Source organism: Pseudorasbora parva, chromosome 13 (assembly GCF_024679245.1).
Source record: "Pseudorasbora parva isolate DD20220531a chromosome 13, ASM2467924v1, whole genome shotgun sequence".
NCBI classification, from domain to species: Eukaryota; Metazoa; Chordata; class Actinopteri; order Cypriniformes; family Gobionidae; genus Pseudorasbora; species Pseudorasbora parva.
In genome coordinates, this window is record NC_090184.1 from 25581753 (window position 1) to 25604894 (window position 23142).

At 39.1% G+C, this 23142-nt stretch overlaps 1 protein-coding gene across 4 annotated transcripts in view; it reads right to left on the reverse strand.

Annotated features, from left to right (window-relative positions):
- The window catches only part of grid2 (glutamate receptor, ionotropic, delta 2), a 577686-nt gene extending 555825 nt beyond the window's left edge, over positions 1-21861 (reverse strand). For all 4 annotated transcript variants that reach the window (XR_010897547.1, XR_010897548.1, XM_067413614.1 and 1 more), the window contains exon 1: positions 21196-21861. Coding sequence is in view for 2 of the 4 variants with exons in the window: in XM_067413614.1 (XP_067269715.1) it covers positions 21196-21283 (88 nt within the window). In the remaining 2 variants the exon portion in view is untranslated. The remainder of the gene's footprint in view (positions 1-21195) is intronic.
- Between the last annotated feature and the right edge of the window lie 1281 nt (positions 21862-23142).

Consider the following 23142-nt stretch of genomic DNA (forward strand, 5'->3'; position numbering starts at 1 on the left):
AGTACACTGTAAAAAATTACTTAAAATATAAGTTACCTGGTTGCCTTTTTAGTTAAAATTTTTAGTTATTACATTTTTTTTTTTTTTTTTTTGAGAATCGACAACCTTTATTCAAATATTATTAAAAGATATAAGTAAATTGGGAATTTTTTTCAGATACAATAATATTTTGAGTTTCTATTTAATAAACCAATTTCCTTAATTGTATTAACTAAAAATTTTAATTTCAATAAACTCAACATTTTAAGGCAACCAGGTTACTTACTTTTTTAAGTTAAACCAACAAAAAAAATTACAATGTAAGTGAACATACTGTAAAATAAAGTACAACACCATTTAAATCGATCAAAATTGACAGTAAAGGCTTTAACATTATTATTCAATTATTATTCATTTATTCAAATTGATGCTGTTCTTTGAACATGAACAAACTTTTTTTTATCATGGTTTCCATTTAAAAAAAAATATAAAAAATTCCACAGTTATAATAAGAAATGTTTCTTATGTGCCAAATCAGCATAAGAATGATTTCTAAAGGATCATGTAAGAAAGTAAACTTTATATAGCACCTATTACAAAAAAATGTAACACTGAAGAGTAATGGCTTCTGAAAATTACATGTTAACATTTATTAAAATTATAAAATGATACAAATTCTGCTTTGCCATATATAGGGTACTGTGACAGAGTGATTTATACTCCTGCTGTACAGAGAGCTGAATGTTTCCTTAGTTTAATAATTATTTAGCTTCTCTTCATTTTAAAAGGACAAAACACAAATCAAAGTAATTTATTGTTATTGTAATATCCCACCGTTAAGCTCAGGTGATTTGCAAAAGCATCATTGTGTTCCCTTTATGAGAACATAACACCTGAGATAATGAAGACTTGTTACAGCCACAAAGGTTAATGACTATTCGACCAGACACTCAATCATCTTTGAAGGTAGCTAGAAAAAAAAGATGGAGTATGACTGAGCCTTATTTACTAGGTCAACAAGCACAATTTCAATGCTGGAATAAGAAAGATGAGCTTTGCAGCCAGGCATGCTTGCAAAGAGAGCACATGCACAATCATTTTTACTGCTGCTCCGTTAAAAAACACACCCCATATTGTGCTCTCGATCTCATTTTATTGCTCATACAGACCAACACACACCTTATATGAAAATCAAACAGTGTATCATAAGCTCAGCATCAACATCGAAATGCACAGCAGCACATCACAGCGACAGATATGACAACCCACTGGGTGTCTCTTGTGACACATTTCCTTTGGAAATCAGTAAATTTGACAACATCAAAATCACTGTGTGACAATCTTTTTAATTGAATTTTGATTGCTGTGAAATTCTTACCCTGTGTGGAGACTAGGAGATGAGCACTATGAAGTAGGCAGAAAAAGCTAATTATTTCTTAGCAATGTAAGGGAAGCAGGCAGGCACAGCTAATTATTTCTTAGCAGTGTAAGGGAAGCTACTTTAAAACCACATCTTGCTGAGCTACAAGTAACTCACAACTGAAAGAAGTTCAGCTACAGTTACACTACTGCTTTGGAATATAAGCCAGCTAAACTAGTATCTATTAGCAAAACTAAAGGAGGTTGTATCTTTAAAAACATGACTACAACAAATTGGCAAAACTAAAAAAACATACACATGCATACAATTCACTGCCTTTCCAGAAGAAATAAACGGTAGATGCAGTAAAACAAAACATGTTAATCCCTTTTCACCCTTTGTGAAATTATGATCACAGGGGCAGATTATTGATTAATAAAAAAGTTTTTTTGCCGAGTTCTTGCACAATACTATGTTATGACTTCAGTACACTTATCGTAGCTTATGACTGAAACTAATACATTTCAACATTTACATCAATAACCAGCTCCAAATTGTATGACATACAGGGAGTGCAGAATTATTAGGCAAATGAGTATTTTGACCACATCATCCTCATTATGCATGTTGTCTTACTCCAAGCTGTATAGGCTGGAAAGCCTACTACCAATTAAGCATATTAGGTGATGTGCATCTCTGTAATGAGAAGGGGTGTGGTCTAATGACATCAACACCCTACATCAGGTGTGCATAATTATTAGGCAACTTCCTTTCCTTTGGCAAAATGGGTCAAAAGAATGACTTGACAGGCTCAGAAAAGTCAAAAATAGTGAGATATATTGCAGAGGGATGCAGCAGTCTTAAAATAGCCAAGCTTCTGAAGCGTGATCATCGAACAATCAAGCGTTTCATTCAAAATAGTCAACAGGGTCGCAAGAAGCCTGTGGAAAAACCAAGGCGCAAAATAACTGCCCGTGAACTGAGAAAATATATTATATTTTGTATATAGTATATAGTATATAATATAGTATATTTGTGAATGTTGAGATGTTATATTGGTTTCACTGGTAAAAATAAATAATTGAAATGGGTATAAATTTGTTTTTTGTTAAGTTGCCTAATAATTATGCACAGTAATAGTCACCTGCACACACAGATATCCCCCTAAAATAGCTAAAACTAAAAACTAAAACTTCCAAAAATATTCAGCTTTGATATTAATGAGTTTTTTGTGTTCATTGAGAACATGGTTGTTGTTCAATAATAAAATGAATCCTCAAAAATACAACTTGCCTAATAATTCTGCACTCCCTGTAGTAAACTTGCTTAATAGCCAGCCGGATCTCACGAAAATGCGTATAACTCTCTTGGGTAGGTTTAGGGTAGTGGGGTGGGGGGTTCAAATGTATAATACGGCATAAAGTGCAAAACAAGCGTATCACAAAACAAAAAACAGCGTATCATATGCACGCCAAAATGGGTTTGGCATATACATTCCACGACATTTCACACTCTTACTATTTATACCCATTTACATGTAATCGGGTTGTGATAGCTCACCTATTACAAGTTAGGGCTGCACTATAAATCCCATTTTACATGAAAACTTGCTTATTGCGATTTGGCTTATCGTGATTATCAAATCGCAAAGGGTATGATTATCTTTTATGCGCAGTTTGTCAGTTTAGAACGGCTCTGTGATCAGTAGTAAATGTTGTTCCATCTAAAAGCACTGCAAATCTGAGTTACTTACAGCATGCATTTGAAAAAGCAACATATGTCAAACATCTTTCCAAATATGAGAAGCATTTAGTCATGTTTAATCAAAGCATTTTAATATGTTTATTCAGCTCACCGACAGTATGATGCTCATAGCTATAGCGATTACCACATGGATTTCAGTGAATGACGTGAGCTATCATACTTCTGCGGCATATACTTGGCGTTCCCTGCGCGAGAGCGTCCTCTGGCTTGTGGAGCAGCGCATACTACTGATCACAGCCGTGCTGCACTGAGAAGCTGCGCATGCAATTATTGTAGCCTCTGCCAAATCGCGTGCGATTTTATTGCGATTTATCATGCAGCCCTGGTGACCTGTGGCTTTCACCTCACAGCCGATGGAAAAGAATTGGGATAGGACTCGAGCACGAATCATGTTCATGGATGTGGTTATTAATGTTACTGTAGTTATGAAGAGCTGAGCAAGGCCGCTGGAGCGATTGTTACGCAAACACGCCTCGCGAGCACCGGGACTTGTATTATGACGAGACAAAGTCTCTGGCGTCATTTCCGTTTTTCCTGTCATGAGTATGAGGTAATGCAGCTTTATCATATTAGACCAATTTAATTGTGTTTAAAATTATGTTATGACGTTGCACTGTGCATTTGCTCAGCGGCTGCTAGGACACTTGTTCATGCTGCTAATAGTAAAGCGCTTCTGCCAAATAAAACCAGAAACCAAGCGTAACGCAGATATGACGCAATTGACAGGCGACACCCTCGATTTCCTGGCTCCTTGGTAAAAATAGCAATTTTCTCACAACTAATGGTATATTGTAAGAACTTAACTAAACAAAATATATAAATCACATTGGCCTAGTGGTTATTGGATATTTTACTACAAAAATATTACATAGTGCTCCTTAAAGTCTCCCAGGAGTCAATTTTCACTGGCGCAATCACTGAGCTCTAGGGGTTAAAGGGTTAGTTCACCCAAAAAAATTAAATTATTTCATTAATTACTCACCCTCATGTCGTTGGACACCCGTAACACCTTCGTTCATCTTTGGAACACAAATGAAGATATTTTTGTTGAAAGCTGATGGCTGAGAAAGGCTTCAGAAAGGCCTCCATTGGCATTCAGTACATTTCCACTGACCCACTCACAAGACCCATAAAAGGCACTAAACACATTGATACAAAGTCCGTCTCACTACAGTGGCTGTACAATAGTTTTCCAATGCGACGAAAATAGTTATTGTGCGCACAAAAATCTAAATAACGACTGTAGCCACCAAGTTATTGACGTGAACTCGACGCATGCGCGAGAATATGCCGCAGCTCCACCGTTCAAATACATGACCTGGAAGAGGAGGAGCGCCGCTATCACGTGAGTTCCAGGTGAGTTCACATCAGAGACCTACACGGAAGACAATAACTTGGTGGATAAAGTCATTATTTGGATTATTTTTGCGCACAAAAACTATTCTTGTCGCTTCGTAAAATTATTGTACGGCCACTGTAGTGAGATGGACTTTGTAAGGAAGTCTTTAAATGTCATCTTGGATCAGCAAATTTACATATTTAAACATATTTTCCTATGAGAATTTTTTAATGCCTCAAAATATCTTAAATGTAACACTACATGTAACACTACACCCTTGCTTTATTTAGCATATCCGGATTAATGAATATGCAAATTATCCCCGTCGCCACTCACTCACACCAGCTCAGAGATCCATTCAGTCAGCTTTTACTCAAGTTACTGTGGTAAACTTTGCACATAGGTATTGCTCTTTATAACACCGGACACATAACCGTAATTAATATTATTTAACCTTATGCCAGGGCCAGCACAAGCTCAGTGGCCGCTCGAGGCAAAACACCGTTGCGCCGCCCCCACATACTCAATAAAAGATGGTCTTTGGGATGAATGTGAAAGACTGGAGATTTTGTAAATTGATAAAATTGCACTTAAATAAAAGCATAGAGAAGCATGTCTTCAGATGTTTTTATTTTTTTATTCTGCAGCGTTAAAAACTAATCAGCGCCACTAGTGCAAATGCAAACTCTGTTTTATATTAGATAATAAGTAGCCTATATGTACAGGCCTGGAGTAGCCATCAGTAGATTCGGAAGAGTTTCCAGTGGGCCGCTGATAAATTGGGCTGGCACCAATTCGGTTATAAATATTATTAATATCAAAATGGCATCCCAGCCAACATTGGTTCGACGGCAACGTTGTGTCTCTGGCCAAAAATAGCAGGTGTATAGGATGGCATAAATCGGGAAAGAATTTAGCATTACATTTTTTTTTTTAATGCCTTTAGTTATGCTCCATGTACATCACGGTCAACTTTCATTTTGGAACTATTTTTCAACCATGACAGGATGTGTCGACGTCTTTTCAACGATTATTAAATGTCCAAATGTTAGCAAGAATATATAAATATTATGCACACAATAAGGTGACCCTCTCCCACGCTTTCTCTCACATACACATGCATAGGCTTACCTTTCACAAAAGCATGTCAGGCTTTAACATCAATAAACATCACCAGCAGCAAAAAAAATAGTCTTATGTATTCATGAATGGATTTTTGATATTTTTGGATGTGCAGCAGGAAGTTTTCCATGTAGACCGATGGTGGGAGTGATAGGCTACCAGAATGAAGGAAAGTTAGATTAAGAATAAAACCCATGGAGAGAGAACTTGAAGATGGAAGTGCAATCATTCAAACTAATATAAAAAAATATATATATTTTTTATTTATTTATTGCTGCTCTGACCGTTCTGCCGCTGCCTAGTTCTGATATAGTTACGTGCCGGGTCCTGCCTTTTGCTTGACCCCGTTATCAAACAGAAAATAATGTGGTGCTGATGTTACACAAACCGTGTTTCTGTTTGCCATCTTAGTCTGCCTTCAAAAAAACAGTATCCTTAAAAATCCTTTAAATGTAATAAAACGTCAGTGGAGAAAGCATATAGTTTCATAACATTGTTAATACATATACATTCACCCACTATATTGCTAAATGTACACAATTTCACATTGTCAACAGAAAAATATACTGGGATAACCTGGCTTCTCTCAAAACTCCGCTTCTTCAGAAAATAGTTAATGATATGTTTTTTATCATTGACATGATTGGTTAATTGCAGTTTTAAGGAGAAAATATTTACGTATAGTATATTATATAAGTATATTTTATATATATTGTATGTATGTATTGTATGAGATAGAGAGGGTTTTGTCCCTCAGTTGACTCAATGAGGCTGCAATATACCATGTTGTCACGCTACAGTGCTACTTGTTGGACAAAGTACCTTGTTATTGGAAAAGCTGTGCTACTGTCACGCTAATGAAAATGTAGTTAAGGTAGTAGTGCCTCTGCTTTTTGTTAGCTACGCCCCAACACTGTAGCTTAGTTTGATTTGCTAATAAGCAGCTCTACAGCAAGTGCCCTGATATATTTCAGCTACAGTGTTAATTTAGCAGAATTTGGATAGCGCAGAACTGGAACGACTCAATCTTTTGATCTTAGAACTACTAGAAAATTCCAAGTTTCCATTTCCACTACTAAGGGATTACGAGGCATTAACCATGCAACTGCTACAGTCCTGACAAAGCTAGCTTCTAATCTTATTAGCATCCTGTGCTTTTATTCTCTACACAGCTTGAACTAGCGGATGTTTTTCATGTCTGATTAAAAGACGGCTGTAAATATAGTTGAAAACTATCAAAATGTTTGAACTGTTAAACCAAGGTATATAAAACTGGGTTTAGAGATCTAAACTTAGCATATATCCGATTTAGCTCAGATGAACAGGTAAATTGACACACCATTACATATTAAATGAATGCCAACAGATCAGGCCAGATTCTACTCACACACTTTGAGAAATATTCCTATATTAAAGTCATTTTTGAGGTATGAATATTTCATCCACTCACGCAGTGTTGATATGCAATATTAAAGCGAACTGGAATCCCATGTTCTGGTTTAGAAAGCTATGTAAAGTAGTTTCTCACTGAGCTTTTTCCAGGATCCAATTATCAGTGGAAAGATGGGTGGTCAGAGAGCATGGCAAGGGAGAGGGGAATTTCTGTGATGCAGACAAAATAAAAAGAGTATTTCGAAGCTTTGCATCAGCCTGTGGGTTTCCCTGTTTAAAAGTGTCGGACAAAAACTCTGCATTCAGCAATCAATACAAATTAACTTATATTCAAATTCCAATTAGCTAGTGACTCAACGAGTCATTGTGGGAAGGGTAGAGACCGCAAACTTTGACTATCCATTAAAATCTTAAGCGGACGGTGCATTTTGCTGTAAGGAAGCAGCTTTATTTGTTTCCTCCAAAGCAATTTTAAGGCCTGTGATCAGACTCTCTCTAGGGAGTTCAAACCACATCAGTGTCTTCCCAGCTGGACAGAAAAACACAAGTAGCACAATTTGAACTGACCAGAGGAAACAAGGGACAAACTGACCGACGAAAATGCCACCGCTTTGGAAAGGGCAACAACCGCTAACAGCGACAGTCTCCAATCTGTTGTTTTCCCCGTGCGATTCCATATGGAAATTACATTACGCCCACATCCTCCTGCAGGCCACCGGTGTACAGCATTTGTTAAAGCCAATATTTAACATTTATGTTGTCAAAATGTATATTGTTGCTGATTATAAAAAGTGGAGGCCTACAAAACCTTGAAAAAGCTGTCTGTTAGCATTCCCTTTCATCTCAGTGGCACTTGCTTGGCTGGTGCAGGACCCCTCAAGTAGGTGTTCTGAAAAAAATCTTCCTATGATGCAAAAATGAGTCCATTTAATAGCTCCCCAAAAATAAAATAGACATCAATAAAACAACTACACTATAATACTACACCAACCTTTCTAATATTGTGGCTGTCACCCTTTTGCTGACGAAACAGCCCTGACCCGTTGAGGCATGGTCTCCACTAGAACCCTGAAGGTGTGCTGTGGTATCTGGCAACAAGATGTTAGCAGCAGATCCTTTAAGTCCTGTTGTGAGGTGGGGCCTCCATGAATCGGACTTGTTTGTTCAGCACCTCCCACGGATGCTCGATTGGATTAAGATCTGGGGAATTTGGAGGCCAAGTCAACACCTCAAACTCATTGCTGTTCTCCTCAAACCATTCATTTACCATTTTTGCTTTTTGGCAGGGCACATTATCCTGCTGAAAGAGACCACAGCCACCAGGGAATACCGTTTCCATGAAAGGTATGCATGATCTGCAACAATGCTTAGGTAGGTGGTACGTGTCAAAGTAACATCCGCATGGATGGCAGGACCCAGGGATTCCCAGCAGAACATCGCCCAAAGCATCACACTGCCTCGGCAAGCTTGCCTTCTTCCCATAGTGCATCCTGGTGCCATATGTTAAGTGTCGCACACGCACCCAGCCATCCACGTGATGTAAAAGAAAATGTAATTCATCAGCCACCTTCTTCCATTGCTCTGTGGTCCAGTTCTGATGTTCACATGTCCACTGTTGGTGCTTTCAGCGCTGGACAGGGGTAGGTGCTTTCTGTGGCTGCGCAGCACCATATGCAACAAACTGCGATAGACCTTGTGTTTTGACACATTTCTATCAGAACAAGATCAGTTTGATCGGACCGCACGGGCAGACTTCGCTCCCCATGTGCATCAGTGAGCCTTGGCCACCCATGATCCTGTCACTGGTTCACCACCTTCATTGGAGCACTTTTGATAGGTACTGACCACTGCAGACTGGGAACACCCCACAAACGCTGCAGTTTTGGCGATGCTCTTACCCAGTCATTTAGCCATCACAATATGTTTCTAACACAAAGAACAAAAATGTTCAATTGCTGCCTAATATATCCCACCCACTATCAGGTGCCATAATGAAGAGATAATCAGTGTTATTCATTTCACTATGAATTCCTATAAAGAAAAAAGCTTTGAAAATATTTCAGGAGCAGCTTTTACATAATCTTTATTCATGTCTAATATCAGCGATAAAGAATCAGGAAAGAATACTAAATCTTTGCTTTTGCAAATTGATGCCCAAAATCCTATATACTGGATATATCCTATATACATTTTTTTTGCCTCGGGCCGCTATAATTATTACATACATGCATAATAATAACCCCAGCGAAATCTTAAATCCATTATGATAAACACACTGGACTATTTTCTTTAAGCGTAAGCGCCTATGCTGAGCTTCGTGTGAAGAGCGATATCCGATAACAAGAAAAGCAATTTCCCTGTCAGATGACATGAATGTGAGCAGAATGGGAAACTCTCTAAATGAGAGCTGAGTAGATGGTGGCTCAACATGTTAGCAAATTGCACAGCGGACTGGCTGTGTGACAGACTGACAGGCCATTGCAAGCGGATCAAACAATCCACAAAACACAGCTAATTTTGCTCCAAGAGAAAAGCAATGCATCATTCCATCCCCATTTGCCCATTTTCGGCCCCTCTCTACTAACACTTCCTCTTCAGTTGGTCAACCCAACTCTCAAATTGCCCTTATAATAACACAGGTTTTTCGGTTCAAGCCAATTATCAGACTGCAACACGATGAGAAAAAGGTTGAGAGACCTGAACTCTGTAGGGACGTTAGATTTTTCTTTTTCACCAGTGCAATTACTAGGAGACATTTTTAGCCCAGGTGAAAAGGTATGGCGTCGTGAAAATATTCTATATGGACACGAGTGAATAATGCAAGGGTATTTATTTAGGTCATTACGCCTCATTGACCATATGGCGTGGTCGACGCCACGTCATCCGAGTGCTTCACAAGCAACACTTTGCATGTGTGAATTACATAAACACAGCAACGAGCAATGCTCAGCCACAACACAACTTGGTAGGCTTCCAGTCAAGGAAAACAAATAAGGACACTGCATTTTCACACAGATAAAAGGCCAAAGGAGCTAAAGATGCACAGAGAGGAAGTGACATGAACTGAGTTATGGAAAATCAACATGAGATCCAACTTAGCCAGCCAAAGTGCTGATGGCCTGACTGGGTGGTCACACGGTATTAAACAGTGCAAATGAGAGTGATGCTCAAGGCTCCAGGAGGATGAGAAGGGATGATGGAGTAGGTCAGAGGTGGTGTTTGAAGCTGTGAAACTAGGGTAGGAGCAGAGGCTCAAGAGGAGATCTCCCATACTCTAGGGGTCATTTGGAAATGGCTAAGACTTATGAAGTAATCAAACCGAGAGCAGCAGAGAAGAGTTGGATGAGCTTGAGTGCTGGGGTGAGTGTGAGAAAGCTGGTAAAGGTAAAGATTCAGAAAGATAACTGCGCCTTACAGAAGGTTAGCAGGTTTGGCCTGTTTAAAAGTGAAGCATGGATTTTTTCCAATTGAATTTGCAAAGACAAAAGTAAAAGAAAGAATGCAATACTTTTATTAAGCAAGGATGTATTAAATTGCTAAAAATGTTAATAAAAGACATTTATAATGTTACAAAAATCATATTTATCAAAGATAAAATGCATCACAGATTACATCATTGATAATAATAATAATAATAATAATAATAATAATAATAATAATAGGGCTGGGCGATAAAACGATAACGATAATTATCACGATATAATTTTCCTCGATAAAACGATAACAACAGTTCGATAAATTCTCGATATAATGCTTAAGCACTATGTGTAATGCTGCGCATGCATATTGCAGACCGGGCTTCTGGGTGCTGCACGCGCTGTTTTTTACAGTCAGTGGCTGACAGGCTTGGAGGATCGTAGTGAAGTGGAGCAAGAAAAATGAGCGATAGTGAAGAAAACTCAGAGCCCACGACCAGCTCGGAGGACACCGATATCTTTGACAAGTTAGTTCGCTCAACTTCAGTGGTTTGGAGATATTTTGGCGATCCCATCCAACATAAAACAGCGGCGTACGTGGACAGCATGCTTATCATAGGTTCACGTTCACCACACGGAATTTAATTATTAAATTATCCTGCTTCTTCAAAGTTCTTCCATATAACATTGAGCCCAACACAGAGGTAAATCTACATTAACTACATTCACACACAGGTTTATTACCTTGTTAGTTGCGGTGGGTGACTTACAACAATCTAAAGCTAACTGTACCAAACTATAATCACTAAAACATCGGACTTGTACATGATCGCTATCATAATTGTTTGTCTTTGGTGATGTATTAATGACTCAGCATCGCCTGTATCAAAAGAGAAATAATTTCATCTGATGTTTAAAATGAATAAAATAGACTAGACAGCCCCACTGGAGATCCACAAATACTGAACTTTGCTCTCTCCCTCCTCTCGCGACCAGCCCACTGTCGGTGAGGTGTGTGTGTCGGTGAGATGTGTGTGTGTGTCGGTGAGAGAGAGAGAGAGAGAGAGAGAGAGAGAGAGAGAGAGAGAGAGAGAGAGAGAGAGAGAGAGAGAGAGAGAGAGAGAGAGAGAGAGAGAGAGAGATGAACAGTGGACCTTTTTTTGCCCGTTTACTTACTGTGTAAGTAAAATACTAAAAACGCAATGATATTATTGATATACAGTGTAGAGTAAAAAAATGCTGACCACAATTAAGATTTTAATAAATAAATCCTTAGTTTTAATAAATTGTTCACCTGTTTGGGAAGTGTTTGTCATGTTTTGACAATAAAGGATAGTTTAAAACCACAGTTGGCTGTCTGATTTCTACATATTTCACTCAGGAGCAAAAATATGCCTTTAAACTTTAAAGAAATAAAGATTTTACATTTATCGTGATATTTATCGATATCGACTGATATGGAAAATTATAGGGCCATATCACCCAGCCCTAAATAATAATAATAAATATTTATTGAGCACCAAATCAGAATATTAGAATGATGTCTAAAGAATTGTGTGACACACATTTAAAATATTTAATATATATACAATATGTAAATTTTGCCACTAGTGGTCACTTATTCAAAACAAGGGCATAGCTTGATGGCGGCTTGATTTCGCTGAATCAAGGGAGTTGCTGTCTTCACCTTTACAGCCGGTGGAAAATAATCCGATAGTAATTGGGCAGAAATCATATTTATGAAGCTAATGTATTACAGATTTATTTATGTTATTGTAGTAAGAAGCAGGGTGGGGCTGAAAGCCGGTAGAGCGGAATGAGGCCGCTTGAGCTACTGCAAATGAGAGACGAGCGCGAACAAATGGCACGAGAGCAGTGGAGCTTTTATTATGCCGCAGGCACCGTTTTATCATATTAGACACATTTTGACATTGTGTTGAAAATGATGTTATAATGCTACTCTGTCCATTCGCTCGGTGGCTACTATGAAACACTTGTTGCTCACTGTGGTAAGATAGATCGATATAAGGCATGGGAAAACATGGTACTCACTGTAAATCAAGAAAGCGAGATTTAAACAATAAGACTAACAATGATCAATTACTTTTGATTAATGTATCCAAACCACCTTTGATGTTTTCATGGTATCTACAAAATAAAACATAAAAAAGGAAATTGAGGGTAACGTGGGTAGGATGTCATATATACGCAACGCATGGACACAGTGTCCTGGTTAAAATGGCTTATTTCTCTGGATTTAAACATTCCTGGAAACATTTTAGATAATGTAAGTACCCGAGTCAACAATAAAAAAAATATTTTAATCCAAAAATCTTACATATTGTGCCTTTAAAAAAAGAAGCGAGTAAATTTAATTATAATATTTAAAAATATTACTGTTTTTACTGTTTAAACGTAACCTTGGTAGGCATAATGTGATAAAAGATGTGATAATTTTGCCCTAGTGGTTAGGGGCATTTCTGTTATGTTTTTTTTTTTTTTTTTTTTGTAAACTTCACTTTGCACATTCTGTATGGGAGGAACTATGTGTTTGCCTGGCCAATGACAGACGAGGGAGTCACAGCATTACTTATTTTTACTCATTTAAAATAAGACAAAAACAATAAATTAAAAAATTAAAAATAATATAAAAAAAAAAAAAAACCTTGGAAAATGATGTGCCTTGAAGTAAAAAGGTCAAGAACCACTGGTCTAGAAAGTTCTAGAGATTATCTTTGTACAGAATCTAATGTACTCCCATGAGTCCTGAGTATATAAACACACAAACATAGGATTATTACAATATTCTACAATGCATCACAGAGTGGGTTGAGCTGGCGATTGCTTTTGCGAGATTAACATGAAATACATTTAGTTTTGTCTTCTTTCCCTGCGTCATCTAATTCAACACTGAAACAAAGCTTTATTCTTGCATCACACTATAATCATCAAATAAAGTGTGCAACCGTAAGTTTGTTAAGTCTGTTATTTAAAAATCGTGTGGGAAAACGCTTTTACTGTGTAGAACCTGTGAGGGAAAAAGAAGATGCTTCTTTATTCTTGCAACAAATAAAACCATCAATCGGTCCTGTAGCACTCAATTAAATATAGTCCAATTCTGGCATAAAGAAGAATGGAATCTGATCGCTTGCTGTGAGTGTTTGAGTGTCAGTCCTAAATCGTATCCGGTGTTAAGCGCTCGCAGACGTTTTGTGCCTTCATCGCGCCCTTTTAGCCAGCACATGATGAGGAACCCTGTTTGACACAAGTTACAGGAAGCTAAACTTGCCAATAAGTACATTAAAGCAGATGCAGCTAGGGACAGAGTCTGAGTCTGAATCATGTTACCGCACGGTCGCCTCAAAGTAAACAACACAACAGACTTTTCCTCCTCTCTCGTACCCTAAAGGGAAGGGTTTATCCTCTTTTCATGGTGCATTAAATCCAAATAGAGGTTGTCCCAAGAGCAACATTACATAGCAACAAAAATGCAGAATCTCTAGCAAGAGCCTGAGATCAGTGTTTTAGCCCTGCACTTTCCTGGCTGGGATCCGAGCCTTGAAGCCGATGCAGTCTTGCCTATTGGAACAAAGCCCTATTATCCAGCAGCAGTGTCTAGAAGTAACGTCCCACTGACTTCCATTTTCTCAGCATGAATGTACAGCGGTTTCACTGCCTTTACTACTATAGAAACACACAGGACATCGCTGCAGAAAACAACTACACTTTTAAACAACTCCATTCTCTGCTGTTGTTGTTGCTCTACATCCTGATTTTCATTTCCTGCTTGCTCCAGATAAACACACCTGATTTAATACCAGAATGACACAAAATCACATCCTCATAAGTAAATTGCATCTCCCTGTGTTCAACCTGCTCTATACACAGTTACCTGGGAGCTGCTGTTGTTTTCACGATCATTAAAATGGCATCATGTGTGTGTGTGTTGTCATTTTGATACCTTTATTGACCTAAGCAGAGGTCTCGGAAATAATGAGGCAAGGATCTAGTGACATAAGTGGGGGAATTGACTTTTACAGAGAACAAAGGCAGATGCCTTATTTCAGGGTCAGGAAAAATCAGAGGAATTAGTGAGACCAAACAACAATATCCACACGATTTAGAGCAGGCTTTTTCCAAAGAGGATTTAAAGATTAACTTTTTAAGATTTACAAGACTTATGCTTAGAACAGAATAATTGAATAAGGTATTTGCATAAGTATTGCTGAACAAATCATAACTTGTTATTTAACATGGAACATATCAATATCATGTGATACCATCAGCACACTAGGAAGCCTGTTTCCACATTTAAGAAATAAAATAAAAGTGTAATTTGACCTCATCCGGCGGACGTGATGGCGCGCTCGCAGCTGTTGGACATAGTGTTGTATTTGAGGTAAAAAATTATATAAATACTGTTTGGTTTCTCACACAAACCGACATTTCGTGTTTAGTGTTTGTTTTTTTGTGCATGTTTTTTTTACTCACATAGAATTATACCCCATTGACATGCATTATATGACTGGCACACTGATACGGTTGGAGTTAAAAATCTTAATTTGTGCTCTACTGAAGAAACAAAGACACCTACATCTTGAATGCCCTGTGGGTAAGCAGATAAACATTAATATATTTTGGGGAGGAGTGCAAAATTGCAGCCAGACCCTTTTCGTTTAATCAGGGTGTGATAGAGACAGAGACGGGTGGTGAAAGAGAAAGTGGCAAAGCTTGTCAAGAGAAAGCAATCAAATCAAAAGTGTATGAAAAGAAAAACGTGTTCTCGGCAGTACAGACCGAGCGCTTTCTTTCTCAGCAAACGGCTACCTGCAAATGACTGAGATACACAATTCGATGACCGTAAACAAGCATTGACAGCACTGCATTTCACACATCCAGCCTCACTACTGCCACCTACAGGGGAGTTAATGCATAGGAAAATGTAAGAAACACCTCAAACTTAACTTGTGTGCTTTCGAAGCAGATCAAAGCAGAAAGCTATTGAATGGGACCAGGTGGGAAGAAAGAGAGAAAGATACAGACAGACAGACAGACAGAGAAAAGAGAAAGCTACAGAAAGAGAGAAAAGTCAAAGGAGGAGGCCCAAGGCTTCATGTGAAAGAGCTTGCAATGATCAGAGATAAGTTCTCAAAGGGGACTCGTTCCCTTTGGAGGAGCTTGAAAGGTGGCTACACTGTATTTCAGCGTGCTTGTTTACAGCAAGACGTCTCACACACATTCTAGGAGTTTTATAAATCTTACAACAGATGAAACATCTTTCCTAGAGTCACAGCGTTTGTTGGTCAGGAACCACCCATACTTTTGTGTTGCTTTCGGGTTCAGCCAACATTATTACAATACATGCGTCACATTTACATGGGGATATTATGGACGATCGAATAGTGGTTATCGAGGTGAAACACTCTTTTCAAGCGCATGTATTGTAATTGCAACACTGTAACAAACCATAACGCCCACAGCAAACCTTGATTGACGTGTTTAGCGTAGCGCTGCATTGCAATCGACTGGGAGCCTGTGTACTAAACAAACTGGAAATCACTCAGTGTCTTAGTGTCATCAATTCAATGAGACAATAGAGGGAAAACAACATCCCTCACGTTCTCAAAATTTCATGACAGTGGGTAGATACTCCAGCAACTTCAAAAGTAGAGCACACAACGACGGACGCATTTAGGTAAACTGTTTACTCTTGTGTTCTGCTAAAATAATCTGAGAGATTTACACCCAGTTTCACAGACAAGGTTTAAGCCAATCCTGGACTAAAATGCATGTTTGAGCCCTTTTAACTGAAAGCAACTTGAACTGACATATCTAAAAAATACACCACTGTCATTTTTTTATCTCAAGATGCACACCAGTAATGTTTTTTTCTTCTACAGAATGTTAATAAAAGATACTTAAATGTACTAAACTCAGGCCTAATCATGGCTTAATCTAAACCCTGTCTGTGAAACCAGGCCTAAATCTTAAGAAACAGAAAGGGGGAAAAAGAAGAAGAAAAAAAATGCACATGAGAACAAAACTGCCCTGACCCATCAAGACAAGTACTCCACAAGAACCCTGAAATTGTACGGTTGTATCTGGCACCAAGATGTTAGCAGCAGATCCTTTGAGTCCTGTAAGTTGGTAGGTGGGGCCTCTGTGGAACAGAGTTGTTTGTTCAGCACCTCCCCACAGATGCTCGATTGGATTGAGATGTGGGGAATTTGGAGGCCAAGTCAACACCTCAGACTCGTTGTTGTGCTCCTCAAACCATTCCTGAACCATTTTTGCTTGGTGGCAGAGAAACATCCACATGGATGGCAGGACCCAAGGTTTCCCAGCAGAACATTGCTCAAAGCAAAGCACATCACACTGCCTCCCCCTGCTTGCCTTCTTCATAGTGCATCCTGGTGCCATGTGTTCCCCAGGTAAATGACACACACGCACCCCGCCATCCACGTGATGTAAAGGAAAATTAACTCATCAGACCAGGCCACCTTCTTCCCTTGCTCCGTGGTCCAGTTCTGATGCTCACATGCTCATTGTTGGTGCTTTCGGCGGTGGACAAGGGTCCGCATGGACACCAACTGGTCTACGGCTGTGCAGCCCCATACGCAGCAAACTGTGATGCTCTGTGTATTCTGACACCTTTCTATCAGAAACAGCATTAACTTCTTGAGCAATTTGAGCTACAGAAGTTCGCCTGTTTGTTCGAACCACACAGGCCAGCCTTCGCTCCTTACACCGGTTCACCACTGTTCTTCCTTGGAGAACTTTTGATAGATCCTGGCCACTGCAGACCGAGAACACCCTACACGAGCTGCAGTTTTGGAGGAGATGCTCTGACCAAGTCGTCTAGTCATCACAATTTGTCCCTTGTCAAACTCACTCAAATCCTTACGCCTGGCCATTTTCCTGCTTCTAAGACACCAACTTTGAGCACAAAATGTTCATATATTATAACATAACATATATATAATTTTTCTCATCGCTAACATATATATATATATATATATATATATATATATATATATATATATATATATATATATATATATATATATATATATATATATATATATATATATATTCTATTAATAATTATTTCAGATAAAACATGATTGTTGATGGTAAATGCTATTTTATACATTTTTTTTTTTTTTTTGCACATGACTTTACATGATAATTTTGATAATTTTGAGTTAATCCACAATAATCCGTTCAAAAATGTGTAAGGGAAACTGAAGAAGTGCCAGAGAACCATTAATTAGAATTCATCTAAAACTCCAAATTATCTTTGGGTTCTCTAAACCACAGATTAGTGATTTACAAGCATAAAAGATCAAGAGTTCCCAAATGGTTCTGGGAAAAATTCCAGAGTAAGAAATGCAAATGTTACAAGCGGCACCCCTAGGAGGACAACCTTTATTTTGTCACACCTTTGCTGGCCTTTCAATACAATTACTCCTTTCATCAACTGAAAGAAATGAAAGTGTTCGTGTGAGCTTAATTACTCAAGCTCTTACATAAAATAATGAAACTTCTTTCATAAGAAAAGGCGCATTTCTGTCTATGCATAAATGTACGTATATCGGGCATTCTGACATTTTAAGGATACGCCAATCGTAGAAATGTTTCTTCTGACTTGAGAAACTCAGAATGATGCACAATGTGCCAGTTAACTGAGAACATTTCCACTATAACATAAGGAAAGCTCCTGCTAATGCCGCAATAATTCCCAGCCTAAAACTAATCACCCAATCGTCTATACAGCCTTCTATATCTAGCGTTTCAACTTTTCATTATCTGTTACAACACCTGAGCAGGCCCAATGCAGCCATCCAATCAAAACAAACACATCTTCGTGCACTGTTTGTAATTACAAGACCTTTACAAGCAACGCTCCTCATTACCTCAACTTTATATTGCAGGACTACAAAGAAGGACGGAGAGAGAGAGAGAGAGAGAGAGAGAGAGAGAGAGAGAGAGAGAGAGAGAGAGAGAGAGAGAGAGAGAGAGAGAGAGAGAGAGAGAGAGAGAGAGAGAGAGAGAGAGAGAGAGAGAGATATTAAGCAACACTGTGAAGGATAGTCTCCAGGCTAGCACATCTCATTATCACCGTGTTCTTGGGATGGAGGCCACAGCAGTTTGGTCCAGAAATAGACCAACGAAATGGCACTACCCATCTGTCCTACCTACAATGCAGTGCTCAGGATTATATTTTACAATTTCCTCTGGCTTTAGAGTTTAACATGTAACTAACCATGACCGTGCAGAGGAAAAAGAGATAGTGATTTGATTCCCCCACCGCTTTGATATGGTTCACCCCTCCATCTATTCTCTTCAGTTGCGCAATAAAAGTCATACACGCAACCTACATTATAAGGAAGTTTCAACCAGAAAGAAAACACACACTGTCAGTGGAGAGTATTGTGATATCCCCTAAGAGCCCCAGATGTGCTCTCAATATGTCAAATCTTCCTGAGAATGAGGGCGATCCATACCATTAAAACTGTCAGACAAAATAGTCCACGCTCAACATCTACTGTGAACACAGACAGTGGTGAGTAGAATGTATCCGAAGGAAACTGGTATTATAGGATGTATACTGTGCACTCAATCGATTCAACATTTGAATTATGCATCTGAGAAAAAAAAAAAAATAATATATGTATACTTAAATGCTATATAGCTGAAACGCAAAATGAAGAATGCAAATTGAAAAATTAAAAAGCATTCTTAGATGAGCAAAGATCTACCTAGAGCGGGTCTACAACAGGGGGTCTGCCTTTGGTGCGACAGGGGGTCTGCCAATTATAGTTTGATCTCAAAATAGCTTGAAGTAAAATCATTTTTTAATGTTAGAGCTCAAACAATAATTGGTATATCATATTTTTCCTGAATAATATTTAACGATACATGTGACTGGGTTTCTAAGGGACCTGCAAAAGTTTGATACCCTATATGAATTAAGTTTGGGAAGCGCATTGACGCCGCTAGGTGGCGATAGCGGAACCTTGATCAAAAATTCCTAAAGGACTGGTGGCCAAAGTAAACCAAACATTTCTACTAGTGTTGTGATAATGAACTAATCATCAGTCTCTAGGCTGGAACCAACTTCAAAGCTGGCTTATGCCGTCTACTGGCACTTCTTAGTCGGTACTAAAGGGTGCATTTGAAGATACACCCGCACACTGCTGGACACTCTAGGCTCTCCACACACATAAATCACTGTGACTTTCTCAATGGGCTCCTAAAGGAGCTGCAGCATTGCGATGCAGCGCACGGCGCGCGAGATACTTCTCTTGGTGTGCACATCATTAGAAGGCTCCTCCGCAATCAAGTGAAGCGCGCATGTGATAAAATGCCTTCATCAGTCGTCTCGCCGAAAAGAAACGATGTGGATTTCGCATTCAGACGACGTCACGTTTTCACCGAGGTATTGCAGAGAACAGATCAGGGGGGAATTGCTAATGACGAACAAGCAAACTGTCTAGCTATCCTCGGCGCAATAGTCCCTCTGAAACAGGCACAAGCATTGCACGGTATAAATAAAGGATGGCATAAACGTATATGTATTTGTTTCTGTATGCGTTTAATCTTATATATCCGTTTGTGGATTTCTGGATTGGGGGGAAAAAGCAATTCTGGACTGGGATGAAATCTCTTGAATGTCTTGTAGACCACCTGTTTGCTGGGGTAGATTGATTATGCGCCAGTTGCACAGATCAAATTAGTAAAATACGAACACAGTAAGAAAAAAAGTAAAATAATCCCGAAAACTAGGGGGTGTATTTGGCAGATCTTTGCCGTTAATAGTATGTTAGATAAATAAATTAGTTATGATGCTACGCGTATTACTAGATTGGACTTTTTGGTAGCCTATTGAGTTTACGCGTCTTGAACTGTATAGGCTGTATAATCATTAAACTATATAAATGTTTGTTGCGAGTGGCCACAGGTGGTACAAATGGAAGGTCACATGGTGACAAAGATAAATCACAACTGGCCAGCACCTGCAACTATGACCAATCCTAACACATTTTGTGCAATGACACTAAAACAACGGCGTACATTAACAGAATATACAGCTTCTCTCGGGAATCATATGTAAATGGATCGTTTGGGGATGTTTTATTCATGTCGTTGGTAACGCGTGACTTAGGCTACTTACCCAACTTTTCATGCACCACGTCATCTCGCCAACACATGCGCTACAATATTTATTTTGTTTAGTGCATCAAGCTTTAATTAAATTAAACACGCGCATGCTCCCACGCCAAATTCCCTCCTGCCAAGTCCCAGCACCCTGGCTTCCACCTCCACACCGTGGCCTCTCGGAGGAACCCTCTCTTTTACAGCTCTGATTTAAGACCTATTGGACCCTATCCTATTTCGCGCGCAGTGCCAATCCTCGTGCCCATCGCTAAAACATGCACGCGCACTTGCGCGTTCGCTCTATCCCTTTGCAAAGAGTATTAGCAACACTCATGATCTTTGCGAATACAAGTTGGCTTTTTTTTAAACGATGTCAACGTGGCGTGCATACATCGCGGCGTCGTGAGGAATAGCTTCCAGTCAAACCACCTGTTCTCACCCACCGTATAGGCTACATAATGGACGCATTGATGAGGACAGATGAAGATGTTCATCTCTCCGACCCGATAATGCCGTATTCAACGCGAAGCTCAGTTACAACTCGCTAAATGGACGTAAAGCTGGTCTCGGCATCTCGACGAATTGCACGACAATGCCTAGCTTCTCTCAACGTGGACCGAGGAATTGCAGTCATCGATGGTATATCAGAGATCTGAACTTACCAATGTGAATAATTGAATCGGGAAGCACGGGTTCCCACTCCAGACTCCAAAATGTGATCAGAAACAATAGTGCCGGAAAAACTTTCATCTCTCCCTCTGTCAAAATCTATCCTCTGGTTCAGAAAGCCGTCGAAGCGAGTGTAGTTTTAAATCCTGTGCAGAAAGGCTGCTTTTCAAACTGTCAGCAGATGCTTTTTTTCTTTCTTCTTCTGTTGAAGGAGAAATCTTCAGTAACCCGGTTTGGAGAGCACCCGTCAAAACATCCTGATCAAGATCTCCAAGCAAATCCGAATCAATATCAGACAAAGTTAAAACGTGCTTCATACAGTGTTGGTTTCTATTCTCCCGTCTAGGCGAATAAATCGGGGTTCCGTGCGCTAAAGACGACGCATCTCACAGCATCACCCACCGCACGACTGAACAGAACTTCCTTTGCGCTGATGCAGAAAAGCGCCACGCTCACAACCAAGAATACAGTTGAAGATTTTTTCTTTTTTGCACTGAGCCCTTATTCCGATGCAGTACTGCGGAGACTTTTCTGCGACAGAGGACCGATCGGCTCTACATGCGGATTCTCGAGCAGGGATGAGTGGGAGGAGGCCCCCAGGATACATGCGACTACACGCGCAGCAGCATCAGTACCCGGCGCTGTCCAGAACTGAATTAACTGAGAGAGAGAGAGAGAGAGAGAGAGAGAGAGAGAGAGAGAGAGAGAGAGAGAGAGAGAGAGAGAGAGAGAGAGAGAGAGAGAGAGAGAGAGAGAGAGAGGTGGGCGGAGGTAGTTTATGTTAATGAAGAGGACTCATCTGTGAGACTGTGGCTCCTCCCTTGTCCAGCAACTGCCAATCATCTAGTCTTCAACTAACGGTTTTCTAAAACATTTTAATGATAACGGTAGGTTAGCTGTGCCTGAAAGATAAGAATATTAAGAGCATGCAATGTTTGTTTTTTTGTGTGCTTTTTTTAAAATGGTTTTGATTAGATTTATACATTTCATCAGTCCTCTTAAAAATGCATTTGATCTGTAAGCCCCCTTAAAAATATGTGATTATGCAACAGGACTCCAGACAAAAAGGATAAATGAATGCCTAAATTAAAACATGGAAGGGAGATTTAATATATAAAAAAGCCAAATACATTTTTATATACTGATTGTATGTTGAATACATTTCACTTAAAATAAAGATACATTTCCCCTTTTGTTTTATGGTTTCAACATGTCACCTAAAAGTTACAACATATATATATATATATATATATATATATATATATATATATATATATATATATATATATAGGGAGTCAGACAGTAACAGCTCTACATGATTCACTTACTGAGGCTGATTTGTGAACTTTTTGTTTTTGACTAACTCACTCTTTCAAGAATCAGACAACATCTGTGCTGTTTTCATTGCTGTGTAAAGGAAGCAAATGCGTACACTCGAACGAAATGCCATTGATGAAACTGCACGTTAACAAATAAGAATGCTTTACTAATTAGATTTTAAATCGTTTTTACTTTGTTCTAGTTGTGAACGTTTGTGTGATCTTTTCACGTGTTGAAAACAGTGTCTGAAATACACTGTGCTTTCTCCAGAACCCTACCCATGACCACACAATGGCAGTAACAAAAAAACAAAAAAAAACGTGTTAAGTTCATCCAAATCTCGGTCAAGCAAGATTCTAACTTACAATTCCATCTCATTCAGCAAGAAAAATTCCTCTGAACCACAGTGGCTCATATTTGGATACAGTGTTGAGCCCCCCAAAGGCTGAACTCCTAGAATCGCCGCTGATGACAGTCACAAACTGGATTTGCACTGTTCATTGAGCACAGAAGTATAAAGACTACCCTCCATATCCATCAAACGCTCCCTGCTCCGTTGGGATAATTTGTGCCCGCTTAATAGCACTGTGTCATGGGCCGTCTCCACTTTGCAAGATAAA